At 46.9% G+C, this 26,079-nt stretch overlaps 1 protein-coding gene across 2 annotated transcripts in view; it reads right to left on the bottom strand.

Annotated features, from left to right (window-relative positions):
- Positions 1 to 2,954: 2,954 nt before the first annotated feature.
- The window catches only part of LOC135237980 (PDZ domain-containing protein 4-like), a 36,624-nt gene continuing 13,499 nt past the window's right edge, over positions 2,955 to 26,079 (bottom strand). Inside the window, exons 2-8 of one of the 2 annotated variants that reach the window (XM_064305582.1) lie at positions 13,858 to 13,911; positions 12,232 to 12,554; positions 11,474 to 11,564; positions 10,978 to 11,076; positions 10,657 to 10,719; positions 9,569 to 9,670; positions 2,955 to 4,963 (exon numbers count right to left, since the gene is read on the bottom strand). In XM_064305582.1, the coding sequence (XP_064161652.1) occupies positions 2,963 to 4,963; positions 9,569 to 9,670; positions 10,657 to 10,719; positions 10,978 to 11,076; positions 11,474 to 11,564; positions 12,232 to 12,554; positions 13,858 to 13,911 (2,733 nt within the window). In that variant the 3' untranslated portion in view covers positions 2,955 to 2,962. The remainder of the gene's footprint in view (positions 4,964 to 9,568; positions 9,671 to 10,656; positions 10,720 to 10,977; positions 11,077 to 11,473; positions 11,565 to 12,231; positions 12,555 to 13,857; positions 13,912 to 26,079) is intronic. The other variant, XM_064305583.1, reaches the window with a different exon arrangement.

Here is a 26,079-nt window from a genome sequence, read left to right as displayed (position 1 = left end):
ATTATACATATGTTCATTGAATGGAGCAAAGACCCAAAACATGTTTTTGTGATTTAGACTCTATAGCTGCAAAAAAATTGGCTTGACCTGGCTTTATAAGGTTGTCTTTATTTATGGATTGATCAATAACCCAGTGTTTAGGGGGAACCGTTAGCTTTTTTCCATGTACCACCCTAAAGCTATTTCTGGCTGTGGTCTTGTGTTCAAAGTTTTTGTTTAGAAGGTGGACAAGACACAACATTCACACACAGCTTATATTCAGCAACGTTTTTCTATAAAAGTTTTTATTTCAGAACATTTCATTGAACCAGAACAACTGCTTTCGTCTACAATACACTGAACAAAACAGGCGCGCACTTTACAGAATGCAGCTTTTCCAAGTCTAAAAATGAGAAAAAATAACAAATAACGACTATAGTAACACATGACTTACACAAGTAAAAATCTACATTTCTAGACATGACACAGCAACAATTATTTTTTCCAGTAGTATTTTTTCTTTATTTTTTAAAAGGTCTGCACAATTCTAGATGTCAACGGCATGCAAAGAATTTACAATAAAAAAAACCCCCAAGTTCTTTCAGGAATCAGTTTTGGCAGTCTTGAGGTAAATGTCACACCTTACGTACACAAAATGAAGCAAAATGGATTTTAAAAAATACCATCCATCTCCACAAGGGGGTGCAATTGAATGGCTATTTTACAAAGCAGTCCCCTGTTAGCGGTGGAACAGCAAGCTTCCTTTGTGTCGGGGGAATTCCGCTCTGCCTGTGCTACTGCGTGTCTGTAAGGGCAGGGATGATGTGTGCTAGAGAACCATGTGCTTTCATCTGAAATCGAGTGTGTGTACAACGGCCATTTGCATTGCTGTGTTGCACCTCTGTTACTCTCGGGGTACTTCGAAGAGCCTGCTGGTTGACCGGTCTTACTTTTTGTCGATTGAGTGTGCTTCAGTGGGAATGTTTCCTCTCTGCTGTGTAGGGCTGCCAGTCCTTCAAATGAATTAGTAAATTAAATTTCCTGTGTGTTGAATGCATGGGGTGAAGATGATGCATTTAACTAAATCCAGTTGCCGTTCTTCGAAATGTGTTCATTCAATTAATTACGTAAGTGGATTCACTAATCTGATTAGTACCGTATTAGTACTGTAAATTGGTACAAAACCCTATGTCTGTGCTTTGAGCGGTATGAGTGCTGGTGTGTCAGCCCACTGGGAAGAGCTCTCTCCTGCTTTAATATTTCAGCCAAAAGTACCAAAAGGCAAGCACATTAAAACACAACAGCAAGGCACAGTAAGCCACTGAATTGCTCTTATTTTTCTGTTTTGTAATCTGCGCTTCTTTTCAGAAGTGCAGAGATGGCGCCATTCTCTCTGCACCTTTTTTGTGAAAACCAAGGACGCCAACATTTATTCTGGCATTTTGAAACCTCCACCCTCTCCCCTACCACCAGCCGTACAGTCAGTCAGTCACTTCCCTGGTTTTCTTTAGTAGTTTCTGTGGTGTACAACAGTGTCCTCACAGGGCAGGGCAAGCTGTGCTTTTCATCCTTCTTTCTGACCGTCTCTACTGCTCCGTAGGACCACGTGTCTCCAGACAAGTCCCGGATGCCATAGCCACATCCGCTCTTTTTTTATAGAGATCGGCGTCGTGTCTGGACGTAGCGCTGCTCCTTCTTCGGGTTCCCTCTTGTGCGAGGACGCTGAGCGGTTTGTCGGGCTGTGCTGCCGTGCAGATGCACGGGGAGGGCTCTGTGTCGGTTCGCCGTCTTTAAGAGTATCCCCAAGCCCAGGGAGCTGGCTGTGGAACCCTAGCTCAGCCTCACGCGGCGACCGCTCCGCCGACCGATCTGTATTCAGCGTTCCTCCCGCGCAGTGACCTCACACAGGCCTCCCTCACCTCTCATCCTGATCGCGGAGTGAAAAAATCCATAACTCACACTGAATCACTCCTCAGCGCTGTGGGGAGACCGTGTGACCCCTCCCTCCCACACCGCAGACCCGAGATCAGATTGAAGCATCGTCCCAAGGGCGGTGCGGGTTCATGCGCTCGCGAAGGGAACCCCCACCTCTCCCGCAGCGCCCCAGACTGCTAAATCCACCGCAGTGTCGGCAGCTACAGAACAGTGCTGAGGCAGAAAGGCCTTTTCGTTAAGCTAGTCGACCTCTACCAAATGCGTTCAGACACGATTCTTGGCACTTTCAAAACCAAATTTGTCCTCCCGGGAGGTAATTTGATGTTAGGCTATCACGATGAGCCTGACGTCTGAAAATGTTCAGATGCACGCCCCGCCGTGGGCACTGCTGCCTTAGCCTTCAACGTGCCACTTAACCTCACCGCTTCACTAAATGTTGGGCTGTGTGAGTGTTTAAAAAAATCACCACAAGCTCCACCATTGTCAAAGGGCATCTAGGCTGAAATCGCCCCAGGCAATCCAAAGTCTTTCTCGCACGTCCAAACAGGGGGTGCTACAAACAGACAGATCCTCTGCTTCGCAAACCAACGGTTTCTCAGAATGGAGGCGAAATCAAACACTTTTGGTGAGTTCTGCCTTGGTTAATGTTCCAGTCATTTCCACTCTCATTGCTGTCCATTTCTGAAAGCTCCTTTCATTGTTTTTCCGTAAAAAAAAATGACATTCCCACAGTCTTAGTTTTAGATTGTAGAGAGAAGCCCTGATTTGGTCATTTCCCTCTCTGCCCCCCTCTCTGCGGCAGCAGTGGCAGGTAGCGGTGCGTGGGTTGGTTCTCTCTCTCTGACAGTAATGAGGTATCTCAGCCGCTGACAGACTCTCCCTCTCTCTCTCTCTCTCTCCCCTGCCTCCCTCCTCCTTATCCTCTGATCTCATGACAAGCCATCGACTCACTTCCCCCCTCTCCTTCCGACCCTCCCCCCTTTCCCCTCCATTATATTTCATCCCCCCCCCCTCTCTCCTGCTCTCCCCCCCTACCCCCCCCCACCCCTCAGACGGTAGTGACTGACAGCAGGGGGTTGTAGACCTTCTTCCCGTCCGGCGAGCGGGTGCCGTGGGCCAGCAGCTCCTGGATGGTGATCCAGTTGTCCAGGATGCGCCGGCTCCTCTTCTTCATGCTCTTGCGCTGGCTGAGCTCCAGGATGCTGGCCTCCTGCGGCGCCCCCTGCTGCCGCTCGCCGCCCCGGCCGTCGGCGCCCTGCTGCTCGCGCAGGCAGTCCAGGCGGCTCTGCATCATGAACTCGCGGCGGCGGCGGTGCTCGCGCGCGCGCATCAGCTGCTGCTTGCGCTCCTCCTTGCTCCAGTAGCGGCCCATCTTCATCTCGCTGACGGCGTCGTCGTCCGTGGTCATGCCGCTGCGCTCCTCGCGGATCTTCATGGCGCGCGCCTTCAGGAGGCGGTCGCGCACGGGCCGCTTGGCCACGTAGCGCGAGCCGTCGCTGCGCACCTTCACCTTCCACTCCATCCGCGGGGAGGCGGGCGACGGCGGCGGCAGGAGGAGGGGCCCCGGGTGCGGGGGCGGGTGCGGGGGCGGGGGCGGGTCGGGCCTCTGGCCCCCGGCCGGGTGGAGGGAGCTGCCCACGCTCATGGGGCTCAGGTCTCCGCTGGTCTCGCCCCCGGCTCCTCTCTCCTGGGCGCAGTCCGCGGGGGCGGGGCCCTCGGCGGCGGAGGCGGACCTCAGCTGCATGCAGCTCTGGTAGCGCTCGGGCAGCTTGGCCAGCCGGTGGCGGCGGGAGAAGTAGGGGCTGGTCTCGGCGCTGCGCCCGCCCCCCCGGTCCAGCGTCCCGCCGCTCTTGGGGCTCCTCCTCGCGGCCCCCTCCGACCCCCTCCGGGCCGCCCCGTCCCGGGACAGGGAGCGGAACTTGGCGGCCGGGCTGGTGCGCCCGCTGCCGCCGCCTCCCTCCTCGCACTTGCGGCCGGCGCTCGGGGAGTAGGGGCGGGCGGGGCTGGCCTGGCCCCTGTCCCGGTGCCGGCTCGGGGTGCGGGGCCGCAGGGTGGCCGAGGCGCTGGAGTCGTCCCCCCCGTGCGGGGAGCTGGGGGGGAACTGCTCGCTCGCCAGCGGCGTGCTCCTGCAGCTCTCCCCCCCCGTGTTGTAGGCGCTGGTGCTGTCCTTGTCCGAGCGCTCCCTCTCCGGGAGCTCCGTGATGTCCGACAGCTCGTGGTGGGAGGGGTCCTCGGCCGGCCCCCCCCCCGGCCCCGCCCGCCCCGCCGCCTCCTCCTCCTCCAGGGGCCAGGCCTTCATGCAGCGCTCGCGCAGCTGCTGCATCTTCTGCGCCCGCAGGATGTTGCGGCACTTGAACTCCAGGTGGCGCAGCTCCTCCTCCAGCAGCGCCATCTCGTGCTGCATCAGGCTCTCGTTTCGGTTCATGTCCAGGGGGACCCGCCCCCCGCCCCGCCCCCTCTCCCTGTCCCGCTCCGCCCCCAGGGTGAGCAGCGCGTTCCCGTTCTTCTCGTAGTAGCACTTGATCTCCAGGAGCTCCCGGTACCGCTCGCACTCTTCCTCGGTGAGCCCCGGCATCATCATCATCACGGGGTCCGGGACGTACCGGTCCCCCAGCGCCCCGCCTCCGCCCCCGCCCCCGCAGTCCAGCCCCAGCAGGGAGTCGGAGCTGAAGTGGAAGTCGTGGGAGTGGAGCAGGGGCGGGGTGTCCCCCCGGCCCGGCCGAAACTTGCGCATGCTCCCCGGGGTGTTGGAGGCGCTGGTCTGGTCGTCCCCCAGGAGGTCGTGCTCCGAGGACTCCTCGTTTCGGGTGCTCTCGTCCGTGCGCCCCACGCCGCTGTCCAGCTCCTGGCTGTTGCTGAGGACCGTGTGCCGGAGGGAGGGCGGGTGGTCCCTGCACGCGGGCCGGCCCCGCCTCTCCGGTGCCCCGCCCTGCCCCGCGCCCCTCTGCGGGGGCGTGCTGGGCAGGTGGGGGGCGTTGTCCAGGGTGCCGAGCCCCAGGCCCACCTGCAGCTCCAGGTCCAGCTCGTCGGGGTCCAGCTGGTTCTCATTCTGTAAAGGGTAGAGATGCAGGAGGTGTTTCATTTATCTCTATTTAACCTGGAATAAAGAACCTGTTGATAATGACCTCTGATAATGCTGATAAAGACCTCTTTTTAAGGAAACCTGGTCAACAGCAAAAATAAACCCTTAATATGAATCGTATAAGCAGGTTTATGTTTTTTGTGCTTGACCAAAAATGACCAAATGCAGTCTTCCATTCTGTCTTATTGACTACTCATCAGTAATCAAAGAGGACCAAGTGGCATTGCATGATTGATGGTGCCTTGGCCAGCAAGACTGCATTAACTGATCTGTTATGCCAATTTGGTCTTGATTTCTGATCCACTACAAGATAAGTCATGAACATCATCTTTTTCAAAGGTGCAACAAAAACATATGCCCTTATTAACTTGCATGGTATGAGAATAAAGGAGGCTGGCTTAGCCAGGAACAAATTAATTACAAATTGAGCCACAATTAAGTAATTTATTTGGACTGCTACTAAGGGACATGATTAAAGACCCTGGTGATTCAGTTTATTACAGTGCCCCTTTGCTGTGTGCACTGCAGATAGTGACACACTGTGTATGCTTAACGCTGTTTTAGTGTTCAGAAACACTCATGCAGATTACACACCTGAGTAAACGTCCACCTAATCCACTCATTAAACAGAGCCACACACTCAAAATGACGACAGAAGATCTGCATCACGGGTTGAGGTTGCTCGTTGCTCATGAGCGATACATTTCTGCTCTCAGGACATGAAATACAAACTATAGCTTTTTCCACTGAGAGAACACATGCAGTTTAACCTTTGAAATTGACTGGTCGCATTGAGAAACTTCTAATTGTTGTCAGCATTCGAGAACTTCCTTTTGAAGATTAAAGTGAAGATTTAAGAAGATTGAAAAATCGTTTTTAACTCCAATCCAGAGTACACCCACAAACCCCTTCCCCAATTCAGTCACACCCATAAACCCCTCCACTTTAGGATGGGGGGGGGTCACTGTACACAAAGGGCTATGGTGGGAAATCAAACCCCCAGCCACAAAGGTGACTTCATATATGACCTTAGTGTCCTGCTCATGAACAGTGCTGTACCATCTTCCTAAAATATATATTTAATGAACAGAATGAAAAATTCTTAACATTTTGTAATTCTGACAGTTTTTCTTTTCAAGCCTCAAAGGCAGTTCATAGCTGAGGTGTGATTCTTGATCTCCTGCTGTCTTTTCAACTTATTTTTTCACCTTAGAAATATTTCTTGCCTTTGTCCTTGACTATCCACCTACACTGCTGAATGTTTAATTCATGCTTTGTTACCTCCTGGCTTATTCTTAGCTTCACTGCTGCCTTGATTCGTATGTTATTGTTTGTGTTTATGCTTTATTCTGTACTTCCTTCTATATTACCTCCCTATGCATCTGTTTTGCCTTCTGTAGTTACTGAACTAACAGTTTGTTTTACCCTTTTATCTCTGTTAAATAAATACTGTATAATACAGTATCTAAATAAACTGTATTATTACATTATTATTGAATTACCACGTTTTGAAAACCAGGTGCGCAGTGACTGATCTTCTATGTCTCTAACACTAGGGGGCAACATTGAGTCGAGCAGAATTATCCGGCATACAGCCCAGCCTTCTGGTCTGTCGAGCGCATGATTCAGGGGGACGATTTTACCGCAGGTTTCCATGGAGCCATCGGGGTGAAGGGTCATTCCACGCTCAATCAATCCTTACAGCAATTCGGCTGTTCCACAACTTGGTTATTACCCTACATCGCGTTCATTTAGCAGAAACATAAATGCATCCATCTTATTAATCAGTACCGCTGGACCTAGCCAACAGCATTCTCGGACCAGCGTAGTAAATGCAGTGTCACTAAAGCACCAGTGAAAGTTAACTGTGCCAAGCAAATGGCATCGTACCAGTCCTGCAGAGAAAGGGAAGGCAAACTGGAAGTCTGCAGCCCCTTCTGGACAAGATAACCAACCAATGCCAGGGACACCAGTTTATTTTAGGAAACACACACGCATACAGACAAATGCACATGCATGCACACACACACACATACATGCACTCATATGCACACACACACATAGTTACTACTGACATAGGCAACAGGCTTCACAAACACACGTACATGCACTCATGTGCTTGCTCACACACACACACAGAAATGCACATGCACGCACATACACACACACACACACAAATACACATTCATGCACGCGCACACACACACACACACACACACACACACACAAATGCACATGCACACACGCACGAATGCACACACACACACACACACACACACACACACACACACAGTTACTACTGACTTAGGCCACAGGCTACACATACACACACAGGCACAGCTACTGCTGATGTAGGCTACACGCACTGGTATAAACATGCCTAGAGCACAAGCTTCTTCTAAAGTTCTTCAAAAAATACACAATTCTCAGAACTGGTGCATCGCCTGAGAAACATTGCTCAGAAAGCTGTGATGCGAATGTGGAATTTCATACTTTTTTCCCCCCCCAAACGCATTTGAATTCTCATCACAAATTTAATCAGTCCAGTCGGATATCAATTCTGCACCCTCTCCTTATAATAAAAATACATAAGGAGGGCAGGCTGTACCCTCTCCTTATAATAAATATACATAAGGAGCACAAGCTGTACCCTCTCCTTATAATAAACATACATAAGGAGGACGAGCTGTACTGCCTCCTTATAATAAACATACATAAGGAGCATGGGCTGTACCCTCTCCTTATAATAAAAATAAATAAGGAGGACAGGCTGCACCCTCTCCTTATAATAAAAATGGGTAGGCAGCTTTTTCTCTTCTTCCAAGCTCACCTGCACAGAAGAACAGTGATCACCATCCCCAGCTCATTACCATTCCTAAAGCTCTCCCCTCTCCCAGCACCCGATCTGTTCTCTCACACCTTCTCCTTTTATCCTCTGCCTCTCTCTCGTTCTGCCTTTTTTCTTTTCCCCCATACTTTTTTTCACTCTTCCCTGCTCATCTTCGCTGTTCCCAGGAGACGGCAGTCTGCGTGCATGTGTGTGTGTCCATGATTGTTGGTGCATGAGAGCGTGAGTGCATGCGTGTGTTTTGTGTTTGTGTGTCTGTATATATGTGCATGTGTGTGTGGGTGTATGCATGCGCGTGTGTGTGCGTACGCGTGTGTGAAGTCGTGAGGGTGTGTGTGTGCGTATGTGTGTGTGAAGTCGTGAGGGTGTGCGTGTGTGTGTGTATGCGTACGTGTGTGTGAAGTCGTGAGGGTGTGTGTGTGTGTGTGCATACGTGTGTGTGAAGTCGTGAGGTGTGTGTGTGTGTATGCATACGTGTGTGTAGTCGTGAGGGTGCGTGTGTGTGTATGCATACGTGTGTGTAGTCGTGAGAGTGTGTGTGTGTGTGTGCATACATGTGTGAAGTCGTGAGGGTGTTTGTGTGCATATGTGTGTGTGAAGTCGTGAGGGTGTGTGTGTGTATGCATACGTGTGTGTAGTCGTGAGGGTGCTGTGTGTGTGCGTGTGCGGTGGTACGGGTTTGGGGTTTATTCACATTATCCTGGCCTGTTCCCACCAGTCCCCCCTTCGGTCCCCGCTGCATTAGTGCGGTTAGCATTTTGTGGTTTGTCGTTATGGCAACGGCGGTCCATGCGTGGGCTGGCCAGCCTGCACCCCCTCATACAGCTGCTGTATCTGCATTCAGCAGGACCAGAGCTGGCCTGTGTGGCTGCTAGCTGTGCTTGGGTAATCACGTCCACCAGCAGTTTGTGTTTATGGAGTGTGTGGGTGTTGTGGGGCGGGGTCGGTGGTGGTGGATCTTCAGTAACACCGTCTCCAGGGCTAACATTATCCACACGTGACAATAACGTGACGGTGAAAGCATGTGTCTGTCATGCAGTCTGCATGTGAACACTACACTGCTTCAGAGAGGCTGGCAGCGCCCTCCCCACCACCACCTCCAAACACCCCCCCACCCCCCCCCCCCACTGACCTTGAGGGAACAAAGGAGTGGGTACGTGGGCAAGCCAGGAAGGAGCACCTCCATCCCTCTCCCTCTCTCCCACTCTTTTCTTCCAAAGCCCTCGTGTTCTCTTTACCCTTATTGGTCTCTTCTAGGGCCCCCGCCCACTCCCCCCGTCCTTTCTAGACAACGGCGATCCAGGAATCAGCGCTGACCCATTTTGCTTGTTCCCATGTTAAACTAGCGCCAGGACCGCTCCGTCTCAGCCAATCGGAGGGAGGCGTTAGCGTTAAACAGAGGAATCACCCCGGCTCTCAGCCTGAACCGTTCGTTCCCATCAAACTGTCGTCTTGGCAACTAAGAGCGTTTCCTAGTGATCGAGAGGAGTGAAGGAGTAACTCTTGACCAACGTTTGAAAACTGAGGATATAATTGCCGGGTTCTTTTGTTCCTGATAATTGCAGAAAATGGCGGTGTATGTATTCATAATTGCATTCCTCATTTCAAGCAGCGCTGATCGAATTTGACGTCTCTGCGGGTATGGCGGCGGGGGGGGGTTACCTATACCTCTTCTATACCTGCGCCCCCTCCTCCTCGTACCGAGGCTCTGCGTGCGTCCTCACCTCTATGTCGGGCCGGGCCAGGAGCAGCGAGATGTTGGTGCTGTCCTCCCGGGTCAAGATGGCCACCGCCTCCTCCCGGTTCTGTATGTCCACTCCGTTAATCTGAGGCGGAGCGAGGGAGGAGGAGAGACGGAGACGTCGGAAAGAGAGAGAGAAAGGGAGGGAAATAAGGATACGAGAGAGAGAGAGAGAGAGAGAAAGGAGAGTGTGAGGAGAGAAGGCAGGAGCCTGTTCACCATGCGGGCTCAGTGCCCATAGCCCGTAATTAAACCAGGCGACTGCCTGTCAGACACGGAGGCGGGATCGACGTCTTCGGCTCGACTGACGTGCTGAAAACCAGCGCCTTCATTTTTGCTCAGTTTTGATTCGGTTTTCTGAACTCCGATTCATCTCAGAGGATCAAACGATAATAGCCACGCGCAGGAATCGCTTGTACGCTTCACACAGCGCTCTGCCTTTTTAAAAACGCCCGCGTTTAATTTAGTTACGCGATGAAAAGCGAGCCCGTGAAACGTTAAATGAGTATATCGCAGGAACGTGGTCCGAAAAAACAGGAGAAAATGAGTCAATCATATACTGCGTAAGCATTTATTAAATTAAAAATGTCTCTGGTTTGCAATCGGCAGTGTTCCACCAGCAGCTCTGCTGTAGCTTCACAGCACGATGGGACCCATTTTCCACACTGCAGATTTTTAAACGAGCAATAATTTCATTTCCTAAAAAGATAGGCCACAAAATTACTGGCAGCCCATTTTTCAGTATTTTATGCACCTTCCCTTTGCAAGGATTCTACTGAGCCGTCTTCTGTATTTTGTGAGATTTGGCAGGGGTCTTTGACCATTCCTCCGAACAGAATCTTTAAAAATCTTCCAGACCACTGCCTCTGTGCTTATGGCTTTCCCTCTTCACATCAAACTACAAACTCCACCCGGGTTCAAGTCTGGATGGCCGTTGCCACGCATTCTAGGGTGAGTTAACCATTTCTTGGTTGATTATGAGATGTGCACGGGGTGCTCATTATCTTGCTGAAAGCTGCCTGTGGCAAGTCCCATTAGAGCCCAGAGATATTCCCAAATCCCAGTAATGACCTGCAGTATTCGGTCCCCCTCCCGGATACGGCCATCTTTGGCTGCTATGCTGTTGGGGTTGACCTGGAGGAGAAAGGAAACGCTGCTTAAGTGCACACATACTGGAGACCCTGCGCAAAGAAGCTCATCAGAACTAAAACGCCCACGTGTGCCATGGATACGACAGAAAGAAGAACCAATCAGGGATTCAGGCAGAGGAGCCAATCAGGGGTTGCTCAGACAGAGGAGGCAATCGGAGGGATTCAGACGGAGATAACAATAGCGCACAGTAACACAGTCACACTTCCACCGCAGAACGCCACCACGCAGCCCCTCCCTCACCTCTCCCACGTATATGCCAAGGTCCTCTTCGTCATCCGTGCGATAGCAAACTGTCAAGCCCAGCTTATCCTGCTGGTGGGGCTTGTACAACTCCACCTCCTAATGGAGAAACAAGATGTTTTTCCACATGTAAATATATTAATTATTTTTTCAGACTTCAAGTTTTTTTTTATATATCAGTGATGTTATGCTGTGCTTCGACAATACAGACATGAATTTTGTCAAGTACATCGAGTGAGTGGAGAGAGACAGATAGCAAGACAGACAGATAGAGCGAGAGAGATAGAGCGAGAGAGTGAAAATGAAAGGGCGAGAGAGCAGCTCTAACATGAAGGACGGTTGTGTTCTCCGAGGATTCTTAGACACAGCATCAGACGTTCAGAGCTAGAGAGCTGCACAGCCTGACAAGAAGGACACGAGCGAATCGATGTTTGCCCTCTCCTTCCGTCAGGTATCGTAACCGCCGCTCGGATCGCAATTTGAAAGAGAGCCAGACCTCGTACTCCATCTCGTCCTGCCTGTCCACCTCGTGTTGGGAGATGTCGAAGTAGTCGTTAGGGTCGTAGTACTCGTGGTCTATCGGGGGGCTGCGGGGAGGATGAACAGAGGTCACAAGAGCTTTCGGAGAGAGGAACACCGCCACAATAATACCACATCGCTTCCCACACTATTGCAGGGGTACTGCTTATTTTTTTCCTGGAGTTCATCGTTTATTGTTAACTTGGATGTGTCAAACAAAGTGTGCATAATTTCCACCTGATAAATTAACTAATTAAAGTCATGTGTGCGATCAGAAATGATAAAACAATGTTTCGTATGGGGAAGGAGGTCTTTTTTGAACCATTTAATGCCAAAAACATTTTCAGGTATTTCACATATGGGGAAATCAGTATTTGTTTGCTGAGCTGTGGCGTATTCTAATATTATGGCTAAACATGTAGCTAACCGTGAAATAAAACACAAACTTCTTTTTTCTTGTCTCTCTCTGGGCAGGTGTAAACACTTTCACATGCAATATTATGACAAACTTGTTTGTATTTCCGTCTCGCTTGTTGGTTACATCCCTGGAATGTAAAGGCCTTAACTCTCTTTAATTAGCCACAGTGAAAGCTTTTAAAATTAAGCAGCTTGGTTTGTGAGCGGTAGAAGCTCTTATTGGGGATTATTGTGAGAGCAGACGAGGGCACAGAACCATGTTGTTACTGGTGAAGGGGGGTGGGGGGGTTGGCAGAGGGGACGGACCAGGGTACTCACAGCTCGTTCAGCACGTACGGCTCCAGGATGGGCGGCAGGGGCGGGGAGGAGGGCGGAGGAGGAGGAGGGGGCGGGGCCCCGCGGGGCTGGGGCAGCTTGCCCAGGGTGAGGATGTGCTGGAAGCTGATGTCCGTCTGGGTCCCGCTGTCCACGCAGCCGCCGGCCCCCCCGCCCGCCGTCAGGGCGGCCACCGCCACCCCACCGGCCCCCGCCTTCTTCCTGGGGCCCCTGCGGAGGACCTGGGTGAGCAGGGGGTCCCGGGACGAGCGGAGGGCCTCGAGGGCCTGCTCCTGAGAGAGCCGGGACAGCTCCTTCCCATTCACCTGCATGGGTGGGGGTACAGGGCGGGGGCGGGTTGGGGCGGGGCGGGGTTTGGGGATGAATGAAGAGTGGAAGAGAAGATGGAGGTGAAGAAAGAGAGCCATAAGGAAGATGGTTGTGGAGAAGAACAAATATGGGGGAAGACAAGGGAGGAAAGCGATGGAGGATTTATTGATGGGCAGATGATGAGGAATGAGTAAACAGATGGGTGGGTGAGAGGAGAAAAGGGTGGAGGTATTGAGGTAGGAGGTACCCGTGTGAAAGGTGGGCATGTGGGGAAGGGGGATTGATGGATGGACAGCAGGGGAGGACGGATAAATTAGCCATTATAGATTTGTACACATGCTGCTCTGAAAATGAGACCACAGCTTTGAGACAAGTAGCACTGCACTATACAATACACACTGCACAACTGCACACTGCACTGCACTGCACCACTGAGTAACACCGCACTGTACAACTGCACACTGCACTGCACCACTGAGTAACACTGCACTGTACAACTGCACTATACCACTGAGTAACACTGCACTGCACAACTGCACACTGCACTGCACCACTGAGTAACACTGCACTGTACAACTGCACACTGCACTGCACCACTGAGTAACACTGCACTGTACAACTGCACACTGCACTGCACCACTGAGTAACACTGCACTGTACAACTGCACACTGCACTGCACCACTGAGTAACACTGCACTGTACAACTGCACTATACCACTGAGTAACACTGCACTGTACAACTGCACACTGCACTGCACCACTGAGTAACACTGCACTGTACAACTGCACACTGCACTGCACCACTGAGTAACACTGCACTGTACAACTGCACACTGCACTGTACAATTCCACTCACTGCACCACTGAGTAACACTGCACTGTATAACTACGCACTCACTGTGCCTCTGACTACACACAGCACTGCAGAACTGCACTCTCGCCGAGCAAAGCTGTACAACTAAAGCTGCACTCAAACTACATCATTGAGTAACACTGCAGTGTACAACTGTACTCTCGCTGTGCCACAAACTGCGCTGAGACAGGAAAAGGTTAAGAAGATGGATCTGAGAAGTTATTTATGGTTTGAAAAGGGTTTCAGGAAGAGGTTATTCCACAAGCTGCACAAAACTGTCCTAAGTGGTCAGTACATGAGTGTAACACGAAAGCACTTTACTTCACAGCAGGAACAGTGAGTGGGTCAACCTTGCGCATGCACACTCCCACAGTGGCTAATAGTGCTGTGACTGGACACAGGCACACATCCAATGCATATATAAAACAGAATGTTATACTGCAACCTTCATTCGACCTTCCGCATCAACAGAGTACAGCATTTTACTTATGTGACCCTTCTGTAGGGAGAGAAGGAGAAAGAGGGGGGGGGGGGGGGGGAAGAGAGGGAGAGTGTCAATTTTGTAGACTAGAGGGCAATGGACATGCTGTAGAAGGGCAGTGTTAAAGAGAGGGTCCCAGACTATCAACTATTCCTTTAAACCGTGGAAAAGTAGGTTTTTGGAATGTTCTTATTTTTTTATTTTTCAGTTTTTAAATTGAACCCGGGGAGGTCCCGGGAGATTACAGACCAAAATCTGGCTGCCTCTGCCAAGAGGCTAAAACTGGGTCATGGTTGGATCATCCAGCAGTACAGTAATCCAAAGCATTCCTCCGAATCCACAAAAAAAGGGTAACTGACCATAGAATAAAGTTTCACAATGACTATCCCAGTCCCCGGATCTAATCCCTATTGAAAACCTGTGGAGTCAGTTCAAAAGGTCATAAGGGGGGGTCCACATGCAAAACCAAGGATTCTGACAGGTTGGGTAGATTCTACACGGAGGAATGGTCTCAGGTCTCCTACTGTGCGCTCTACAACCTCATCAAATGTGATAGGAGATGACTCTGCTGTGTTATCTGCTAAAGGGAGGCTGCCAAGAAATTGGGCATGTCATCATAAAAATGATTTTGCATTAAAAATGTTTTTGTTCTTTTTTCTGAGCAGTGGAATTGCAACAAGATTTAAAATATTTGTGAGCATAGAAAACATTTTATGAACAATAAAGTGAACCTTATCGAGCATTTTTGTTCATATTGAGGGTGCAGTACTCACTGATACTTTAACAGCATTAATGAGAGCACTGACACTCTCTGACCGAGGCTGTACTACATTATGTACAGAGTGTCAGTGTTCTCATTAGTACAGTATCATTAATGTCAGTGTGCTCATTAATACTATTGGTGTCAGTATCTAATGCTGATACACAGTATCAGTGTTCTCATTAATACAATTATTGTTGGTGCCTAGTGCTGGGACAGAGTGTCAGTGTTCTCATTAGTACCATTAATGTCAGTGTTCTCATTAATGCAAGTAGTGTTGGTGCCCTATGCTGGTACAGAGTATCAGTGTTGTCATTAGTACCATTAATGTCAGTGTTCTCATTAATGCAAGTAGTGTTGTTACCCTATGCTGGTACAGAGTATCAGTGTTGTCATTAGTACCATTAATGTCAGTGTTCTCATTAATACTATTGGTGTCAGTATCTAATGCTGATACACAATGTCAGTGTTCTCATTAATACTATTGGTGTCAGTATCTAATACTGGTACACAATGTCAGTGTTCTCATACAGGTGGTCCATATGACCTGCTGTGACAGAGTTCTGTGAATCGCACACAAGCACTGACACCAGCTCTCTATCCTCGTGTTACTTTGTTGTCGTTTAACCCCAGACTGTGTAATCCTTCCTTTCATTCTCGCACCCCCTCCCTTTTACTTTGTATCTGCATGTCCCTGCCTCTGATGCCCCCCCCCAGAGCAGGAAGCAGAGGAGATGGTTTATAATTGGGGATTAGGATATGTTAATCTGGCACAGCAGCTGATTGGAACAGCAGGGTGCCGTGGATGTGTCCTTACTAAACACATTAAATCTCTGCTGAGGACGCTGGAGGAAAAGGTCGTACTGACACACACACACAGACGCACGCACTGTGACACTGGCTGGTGAAAGGGATTCAGACACTCACACTCATATTGAATATGTGTCCTTCAGAATACCGCTTGATTAAAATTAAGCTCCTCTGGCTGGTTTTCCGACTTAATTAAATCAAACGAATACAGTTTAACCCATAGAATACAGGAGAACAGAGTGCAAAACATTTATATTTGAGACCCAAATGAATGTATTGTGTTTTATAAATCAGTCTCAGTGTTTGAATGCTCCAAAAGGCCAAAAGTAGATTATGTATCAGAAGCAGCATCATGAATTATGATGTAATTGGCAGATTGGGGGGGGGGGGGGGCAGGGTTAGTACAGGCGGTGGGCTGTGTGTGATTGGGGGGTTAGAACAGGCTGGGAGTTGTTTGTGGTTGGGGCTAGGACAAAACAGAACTTTCAAACAACCATTTTTACAACAATGATCATGACAGTTCAACATGCCACTATCTCTTTGATTGTAACTGCTAGGTCTGGCATTTCACTGACAGAGCAAATTCTGGGGGGAGGGGGGGGGATCAAAGCGAGATGACGCAGAAGAATGTCCGTTCCATCAAATATTTCTTGTGGATGTGTTAGCAGCAACACCCCCTCCCCCAATGTCTCTCCAGTGTTTCTATTGTGTATCTGTGTGTTACAAAATTCCCACAAATCTATTACTTAAAAAAACTGTTTGCTGGCTTTGAACATTAAACATTTCTGTGAGAAGTGTATGTAAAATTTGTCTTTCATGCTCTCAGTAGGACACTGCCGTGCGACAGAAAGATGAATTAAATTAGCAATTTTCTGCATTTACTGCTGGTGTATAAAATCACATCCACTAATGTTACTTTAAGTATGCTTCACTGATGTAAATGTAGGTATGTAATCTGAGCCCAACACTACAGTTGCACACAGCACTGCAGCCTGAGCCCAACACTACAAGTACACACTGAACTGCAGTCTAAGCCCAACACTACAGTTACACACAGCACTGCAGTCTGAGCCCAACACTACAGCTACACACAGCACTGTAGTCTAAGCCCAACACTACAAATACACACAGTACTGCAGTCTGAGCCCAACACTACAGCTACACACAGCACTGTAGTCTATGCCCAACACTACAAATACACACATCACTGCAGTCTGAGCCCAACAATACAAATACACACAGTACTGCAGTCTGAGCCCAACACTGCAGTGTTGCACAGAACTGCAATCTGAGCCCAACACTACAGTTACAAACAGCACTATAGTCTGAGCCCAACACTGGTGTTGCACAGCATTGCAATCTGAGCTCAACACTAGTGTTGCACTGCACTGCAATCTGAGCCAACACTATAGTTACACACAGCACTGTAGTTTAAGCCCAACACTGCAGTGTTGCACAGCACTGCAGTCTGAGCCCAACACTACAGTTTTGCACAGGGCTGCAATCTGAGCCCAACGCAACAGAATTGTACACCTTGCTGTCCATTTGAGCTCATTGGATCTTCTGCATTTTTTAAATTTGTATATTTCCCTGGTGTTTGAGATTTAAGCCCAATATTGTATCTTGTTATTAAAATGAAAGGGTTCTGTGCATAAATAGTGCAATGTAGCTCATTCATTTCTTCATCCACCAGGCACTCGGTCTTGTGCTTGATATCTTCCAGCCTCTTACTTCATATCATTGCCATGGTTAGCCAGTGTGTGTATGCAAATATAATGTGGGTGTGAAAATATATGAAAAGAAGAGCAGAAAGCAAGCCTCTGCATTTATTATTTTTTCACAGGAAATGTCAAGAATGTGGCAGCTAAACAAACCTCAGATTTCCCCACAAATATTAAAGATGGGTGGTTTTTCTGGCACATATGTTTAGGTATAAAACTTGTAAAATACACGCGCAGGCGTGGTACAGGTATGGATGTATGTCCTGCCTGTCTATGTGTGTGTGTGAGTATAAGTGTATGTGTGCGTGAGTGTGTGCATGTGTGAGTATGTGTGTGTGTGTATGCGTGTGTGAGTATGTGTGTGAGTATGTGCGTGTGTGTGCATGATAACCAGCAGGGCTTCACCTGCGCACAGAGCTATTTGTCAAGCGAATGACAGCCGACAGGAGTCACATGATCTGTCTCGCAGCGCAGACACTGACCTTTCCGCGCTCCGCGAGTCTCCGTTTGCTAGTTCTCCCCACTGCATGCTCTTTTTGTGTAATGGCATCTTCCTCTCTCTCTCTATTTGCTTCTCTGCCTCTCTCTCCCAGTCTCCCTCTCTCTCTCTCTCTCTCTCTCACTATCTCTGCTCTTTTTTATCCTCTTCAAATAATTGCATTTCAGATGGGTCTTCTTCTGGTCAGTCAACCAGACAAATCAGGTCTCACCTTCGGCTTTTTCTTTCTATTTTTACCCCTCCACCAATCTATCTTTCCCTACCACCCTCTTTCCATTTCTTTCTCCACCTCCCTCTCTCGTCTGCCCTCTATTGCTCTTTCTCTCTCTCTCTCTCTCTCTCTCTCTCTCCATTTCAAGTCTGTTCATTTCATTTTATTTCACTAGCGCCTTATTGACAAGACGAGCTGGAACAGTGCTGGTGAAGTGGACCATTACGATACTAAACACACAACATGTAGCTGCGAGGAAGCTCTGTGGTGGTAAACAGTTAAAATGGTAATGAAAATGCTTCTGTCTCCCTCATTCCCTCCTCTCATCTTTCACTCTCCATTTCTCTATTTCTGCTGCGGTCACGTCCCGTTCTGCCTGTCAGTTTGCTGCTTCAGCGTTTCTCTCATTAGACCAATGGGGTCCTCTCCTTCTCTTTGTCCTGATCACCCCCTATCTTCCTCCTTTCTGTCAGCCCATCCTACCATCATTTTCACTTGTGAAAAGACACACGGGCTCTTTGCCATGTTTTTATTTATTTATTTATTTATTTTTATAAAGGTCATTGGTGGCTCAGTGGTGGGAATCAAAAATAAAATCCCCAGCATGTATTATAGATGGAATAAAATGAAAGATTAAAAATGGCTCCATGGCTCCAGCTAAACGGTCCATTCCTATTTCTGTCTACCTTTCCCTCATCACCTTGCAATTGGTGGTCCAGCCTGCCACTGATTCCTCTACCCATTCCTCTGCTACAGCCTGCCTCCTGTCTCCCTCTCTTTCCCAATCTCTCTCTCTCCTGGTGTGTAAAGGTGGTGTGTGCACAGGAGAGGGATACATACATATACATGTTAAATGTAAAGAAAATGATGTTACACATAAGGGGAATCACCAATTAACATATGTTCCAAATATTTAGTTTCTATATTTAACATTTAAATTTATATTTAATATTGACATTTAAAATTTCACATTTACATTTAGATATAATATATAATTTTTCAATCTTGCTTTAATGCATAACATTACTCTTGGAAAAGCAATTACAATGCGTCAGACAAATTGCTCTCTAAACTTGGCGATGCTAAATGTGGAAAAATTGAGCAGCATTGCAGAATGTGCAACATTTTACAAATGGTAACAAATACGCCATAGTCTAATGAATTGCTTGTGTCCTATGCAGCACTTCTCCTTGGTAAACATCTATGAGGCCCTTCCAGTTTTAAAGGGGATATAGGCTATATTGGCATACTTCGGTGAAAGTAGTTTGATGAAACTGTGCGGAAATTAGCTCTGTGGATGTTCATTAGTAACCATGGGATTATATTTTAAAAATATATGTTACTACTGAATTTTTCGAATGTAAATTTTTGGCGCTTTGAAGACACGTGAAGATGGAGCCACGAGGTATGTTGTATCAGGATGAGCTGCAACGAATGTCGAGAAAATCTGTCACATTTCAGCAAAACTATCTGGATGGACAGATACTACTCCATGTAAAGCCTGATTTATACTTCTGCGTTGAATCTACGTAGAGCCTATGCCATAGCCTATGCAAGTGGCCTACGCCATTGTGAGCATTTATACTTGTGCGCTGGTCTGTCTGAGTCGCTCTGCAATACACCGCCAAAACACTAGTTGGAAATGCGTAGGAGGAAATGCGATGCTACCAAGCGGACAAATCACAGTTGTTGAGGTCTGCGTCGCCGCAACGTGTAGTTACATTTCTGAGGAGGTGCACATTAGGCTACGGCGTAGGGAACGCGGCTACGCCATACCTACGCCGTAGATTCAAAGCAGAAGTAAACTGCCCGTTTAAGTTGCTTTTTTACACAGTGAAGCAAGCTGGGTAGTGCCACACATCAGACAGTTGTAGCTACCTATTTGACTTGACTAAAATAATTATTTTTGTTTAACTTTTACTGGCAACAACTCCACATACAAGTTGTGATTTTTAGCTTATAAATCATGTTATCATTGTTTCTCTAACATTTGCGGGATCATATAACTGAACTGTATTGGCTGAGGATGATACTGTAAGTTAAGTCTTCAGGGCTGCTGGGTGCCTCATTTGGTTAAGGCACTATGCTGTGGTGCATGGACGAGTCTCACTGCCTCAGATCTTCAACTGTGCTGTGTTTGTAGGATGTAACTCTCTGCCAAGACTATTATTCAGCTAAATATCAGGCTTTAAAGACAGACTAACATAATGTTAATAACTGTCCTGCATTGTTCAGAGAGTAGACATCCTGCCTTGGCTAATCTATTCGGAAAGGTCATGTCATGAGTGAACAAGTGAACAGACTCAACGTGAAATTTTTCCATATAGGAGACCTACGGTGCCCTCTCTAATGTTTTTGACAAAGGCATTTTCTTTTCTTGATTTGGCTTAGTACTCCGCAGTTTTAGATTTGTCTGCAGAAGGCTTCATGAACAGAACTACAGAGGCTACACTGCTAGATGCATAGCACAAGTTAGCTGCCAAAACAGGATGCCAGGTTCCCTGGACAGATGAGACCAAGATTCACTTGTGCCAGAGCGATGACAAGAGCAAAGTATGGAGGCCAAAAGGAAATGCCCAAGATCCAAAGCATACCAGCTCATTAGTGAAACATGGTGGGGGTGTTATTGTTTGGGCATGTATGACTGCCACTGGTACTGGTTCACTTGTCTTCATTGCTGATGTAACTGCTGATAGCAACAGAAGGAATTCTGAAGTGCACAGAAACATCTGCTTAAGTTCAAGCCAATGCCACCAAACCCATTGGACAACGCTTCATCCTACAGCAAGACAGTGAACCCAAACATACTGCTAAAGCAACAAAACAGTTGTTTAAAGCCAAAAACAGGAAGATTCTGGACTGGCTAAGTCATTCACCTGATGTGAATCCAATTGAACATGTGTTTCATGTGCTGAAGAGTAACTTTAAGGTAACTAGCCTTCTCAGTACTGGTGATGACTATGGTCACAGACCTGGAGTAGTCATTGCATAAAGAGAATATGAGGCAAAGTCCTAAGATTGACTACTTTAATTTACATAACATTAATATGTCTCAAACATTATGGTTCCCTGAAATGGGGGAGCGATGTATAAAAAGTGCTGTAACTTCTGTGGGGTGAAACCAAACTGTATAAAATACCCTTTAATCCCTTTAAAGGGTATTTTTCACTCCCCTTATTAACACAAGCCTGAAAATGATATGCCCAATATAAAATTGTTACTATTCTTGAACCCTTTTGACTACAGGCATAATCCTGGTCTCTTCTGAAAGGTAACCCTTGGGAGTGCATTTTCCATGAGTAATTACTCTAAATATTTCTGAAAGAAAGAAACAGAAGCTCAAGCACAGATGAAGTGGAAGTTTTTTTTCTTTCCTAACAGATGATTTTTTTATGGATACAGATAATTGTGGGTGTACCCGGTAGGTTTAGAAACACAATTGAGCCACAGCTCTGGACAAATCCTGGCTCAATTTGATGACAATACCACTAAAAATGAGCATTCTGCATTGTTTTTTCTAAGCTATGTTTTGGCAGATTTCCCTTTGGCTATACTGAGGGACTGCTTGGCCAGTACTTGTCAGGCAAGCTTATAGATGGGCTCATCTTGTTTCAGAGAGTCAATACAAACCAAAAGGTAATAACCTTCCTATGTACACAATACTTTGGGTGTGTATGTAATGGCAAAATGGACAACAATGATCATTTCTCAGGAGAATTGTTGAGTAAACAATGGGCATCCTATCGATATTTCTTAGTTATCACGTTTTTGGGACTGAAAATTACAGTGAATTTTCGCTAGATCCTTGGCATGATAAAGATACCTACTTTACCATGATTCATGACATCTGTGGATTTCCAAAACGCATAGAAATTGAGGACCCCCCCCAAGCTTGTTTTGCCACCCCACGTTACAAAATAAGGACCCGTTGTTGCTAAAACATTGACATCGTAAAATGGTTAATAGAGATAGAACCATGAGTTTTATTACTTTCAAGTTGTATGTCATCTGATCAGATTGATTGGAAATTTCACTGTAAAAAAAGAAAAAAGAATGAATGTAAATATACCCACTCTGGCCTCTGCAACTTAACGGGTTAATAAAAGCTAAGAATCACGTGAATTATTCGATCACGAATGTAAATTTGTGGAATACGGAGTCAAGAAAAATAGTCTTTGTCCCAAACGTTATGGAGGGCACTGTATGTACAGTATGAATGGGGAAAACCACTACCTAACCCGAGTTGAATTGAACCCGGCGATGTTCTGGGTTCCATGTGGGAAAGGGGCTCATGTCTGCAGGTTGGGGGTTATTTTTTATCTCTGAGAACAAAGTTGATTGTTCCTTCCAGCCGGGGAGAGGAACTGCCCTTTGTGTCTCAATGCCTTAGGGTTTGCCACTAATGAACAAATTTAATCCAGAACTATATCACACTAACACCCAGCGGCACGAACAAGAAAAAAGCGCTGCCACTCTTGGAGATAAATGGAAGTGAAAAACTATTTAGTTGTTTAAAAAATCAACCAATTTTTTTTTTTTTTTTTTGGCTTTGGGCCTTTATCAAGGCAATGTTCACAAGAGGTTCACATGCACACCTTCAACAACACAAGCATTCACAACCCACTGATATTTTCAGCAGTTACTGATGTGTGGAGTAATTACTAATTTTCTATAGTTGTTAGTGATTTGTGCAGTGGATGATGATTTATACAGTAGTTTTCTGCACATTCATCTCCACACTGCAGTGTGTGATTTATATCATACACTCTGAATAAGGCTGTAATCTGCACATTTATCTCTATACTGAAGCGTGTGATTTATATCATACACCCTGAATAAGGTTGTAATCTGCACACACATGTGTCTACACTGTAGTGTGTGATTTATATCATACACCCTGAATACGGCTGTAATCTGCATACACATCTCTACACTGCAGTGTGTGATTTATATCATACACCCTGAATAAGGTTGTAATCTGCACACACATGTGTCTACATTACATTACAGGCATTTAGCAGACGCTCTTATCCAGAGCGACTTACACAACTTTTTACATAGCATTTTACATTGTATCCATTTATACAGCTGGATATATACTGAAGCAATGCAGGTTAAGTACCTTGCTCAAGGGTACAACGGCAGTGTCCTTACCCGGGAATCGAACCTACGACCTTTCGGTTACAAGCCCAGTTCCTTACCCACTGTGCTACACTCCGTCCTGGCTACACTGTAGTGTGTGATTTATATCATACACCCTGAATAAGCCTGTAATCTGAACACAAATCTCTACACTGCAGTGTGTGGTTTATATCATACACCCTGAATAAGCCTGTAATCTGAACACAAATCTCTACACTGCAGTGTGTGGTTTATATCATACAGCCTGAATAAGGTTGTAGTCTGCAGACACATCTGTACACTGCAGTGTGTGGTTTATATCATACACCCTGAATAAGGTTGTAATCTGCAGACACATCTGTACACTGCAGTGTGTGGTTTATATCATACACCCTGAATAAGGCTGTAATCTGCAGACACATCTGTACACAGCAGTGTGTAGTTTATATCATACACCCTGAATAAGGCTGTAATATGCACACGTCTCTACACTGTACAGTAGAGTGGGATTTATACCACACGCCTTATCGGTGTAATAAATGTGACACTGGGATGCAGATGAATGTGCAGGTTTATTCATTTCTTTATATGACAGTGTTTTAAGCAAAATCATTTGCACAACATTACTGCTAAGAGAATTCTACCCAAAATAAATCACAATTCATATTGCGTATTCTTTTGTAAAGCGGTATGTTAGAATAAGGTCTCTCCGTGACACGTAGTGTTAAAGGGCCCAGCAGGGAGGCTACAGAGCTAGCACACAGGGACCGATATCAGATTCAGTACAGACCAGCATGAGAGTTCAAGTGATTTCATACAGGCTCATTTGAGTATTCCTGTCATAGCTTCTACATTCTGCACTGCGCAGTAGGGAGGTGGGCAGAGGGGAAGGGGGGGTAAAAGAGGGGGAGAAAGATGAAAGAGAAGAATGAGGTTCAAAGGGGTGAGAATAAAAAAATGAGTAATAAATTGAAAGGAAAAATTGGGGGATGGGAAAAGGGGATTCGGCAGGGAGGGAGGGAGGGAGGGAGGGAATGTTTGGCTGAACTATCGAGAGAAGAAAAAAGAAAAGAGATGACTTCTCTTATCCTATTTTTTGACTGTATTTTAATTCAATTAAATTGCAAGGCAATTATATTTGGTGGTATCTCAGTCTCCAGGCCTCCTGTCTGTGGACAGTACAATGTAAGAGCAAAGCACACGGAGTGACACAGGTCCTGATCTTGCGTGTTTTCATTTTTCCATTTGCATTAGAGTCTAATGGCACATATTAGGTCAGGAAACCAAGACATTTTCTTCCATCTATAGAGGCTGGGATCTGTGCAGCATAGGGTAAACGCACAATAACCTCCTTAACCTTAAAACTGTCTGCAGTGTAGGTGAATAGAGGATCATATGAAATATGTTTACTTTTCCGAATCCAGCAGTTATTTTCAAAGATTAATTAAATTAAATAGCCAAATTCAATTATAGGCAAAACAAACTATTGGATCAATCTTTATCAAAATGTACAACCAGAAGAAAACGAAGAAATTAAAAAAAAAAAGTTACAACAAATTCCCGTGTCCAATCTAAAGACGAGGTTCAACTACCTTAAAACAATTAACAAAGGTTACAGACGTAGACAGTCACACAGAAAAATACCAAACAATAGCTTGTTTGTCCCAAGACCAGAAATGCAATGTACTGTAGAACACCTGACCTTGATACAGGTCTCAGATTCCCACTACCAACTAATTGTTACAAACTGACTTCTTGCCATGTTGCTGTAACGGACTCCAAAATAAAAGAAACCCGCATATTTTACCAAGTGAAAGAGAGGAGGGGGGAGGAGGATGGACACACACCCTCTGACACACAGACACACACACACACACACACACACACCCCAGTTCCTTCTCTGTGTCTTATCTCCAGGCTACGTTGGCTGAGCGCTTTGAAGCTTTCTATGGCTGAGAATGGCCAAATGGTGAATTACATCTCTGACAGCAGTGTTCAATTAAATTAGAGTTCAGTGGGTCATAATGCACCAGCGGTTCCACTGCAGTGTTCAGTTAAATTAGAGTTCAGTGGGTCATAATGTACCTGCGGTTCCACACAGTGTTCAGTTAAATTAGAGTTCAGTGGATCATAGTGCACCTGCGGTTCCACACAGTGTTCATTTAAATTAGAGTTCAGTAGAACGTAATGCACCTGCGGTTCCACAGTCTGCCCCAGGGCAAGACCAGAGTATCGTGGCACAATGCACCTGACAGTGCAGCTCACACAGGTTGCTTCAGTTGTGCTTTACTGTCTCTTCTGTTACTGCAGTGATGTTTGTTTATTAAGGTGCTGCTCCTGATGCATGTAATACTGCAGCTGAAAAACACATTTGCCCTTTCAGGATTGTTAAAATGAAATATCAAACGGGCCGTGTCTGAAATGGTCCGCTAGTTCCTCGTACTGTGGACTAACTCGGGTGTCAGCCATTTGCTAGAATTTGGCTATGTATGGGAATTAATGGACCTTTCGAGAGGAAGCCGTTGTCTTTTCTATTCTTCTCAGTGAGTTCGTAGTGAAGGGGGAAGAGAGGCAGAGAGAGGTGACTCGCTGTTGTGTCTGGGTTTCTCTGATTATCCTGATGGCATTCTCAGCACAGATGCAGTTGAACCCCAGCAGACATCTTACCACAGCGCAGTTGATGTATTTGGGCAAGTTAGATAAATTGTGTGAGTGACAGTGTGATTTTGCGCTTGGTATTTACACAAGCAGTATCCATCCATTATCTATTCCTGCACATACTGGGCAGGGTCATGGTGGGTGCTGGAGCCTATCCCAGCGTGCATTGGGAGAGAGGCAGGAATACACCCTGGACAGGCTGTCAATCTATCGCAGGGCACACGCACCATTCACTCACACACTCATACCTATGGGCACTTTAGAGTCCCCAATTAGCCTGCCTGCATGTCTTTGGACTGTGGGAGGAAACCTGAGTACCCGGAGGAAACCCACGCGTACCCAGGGAGAATATGCAAACTCCACACGGAAAGGCCCCAAGCCGAGATTCAAACCCACGACCTTCTTG

Source organism: Anguilla rostrata, chromosome 13, assembly GCF_018555375.3.
Source record: "Anguilla rostrata isolate EN2019 chromosome 13, ASM1855537v3, whole genome shotgun sequence".
NCBI classification, from domain to species: Eukaryota; Metazoa; Chordata; class Actinopteri; order Anguilliformes; family Anguillidae; genus Anguilla; species Anguilla rostrata.
The sequence above is the reverse complement of the archived record's forward strand: the minus strand, read 5'-3'. Positions and strand labels throughout refer to the sequence as shown.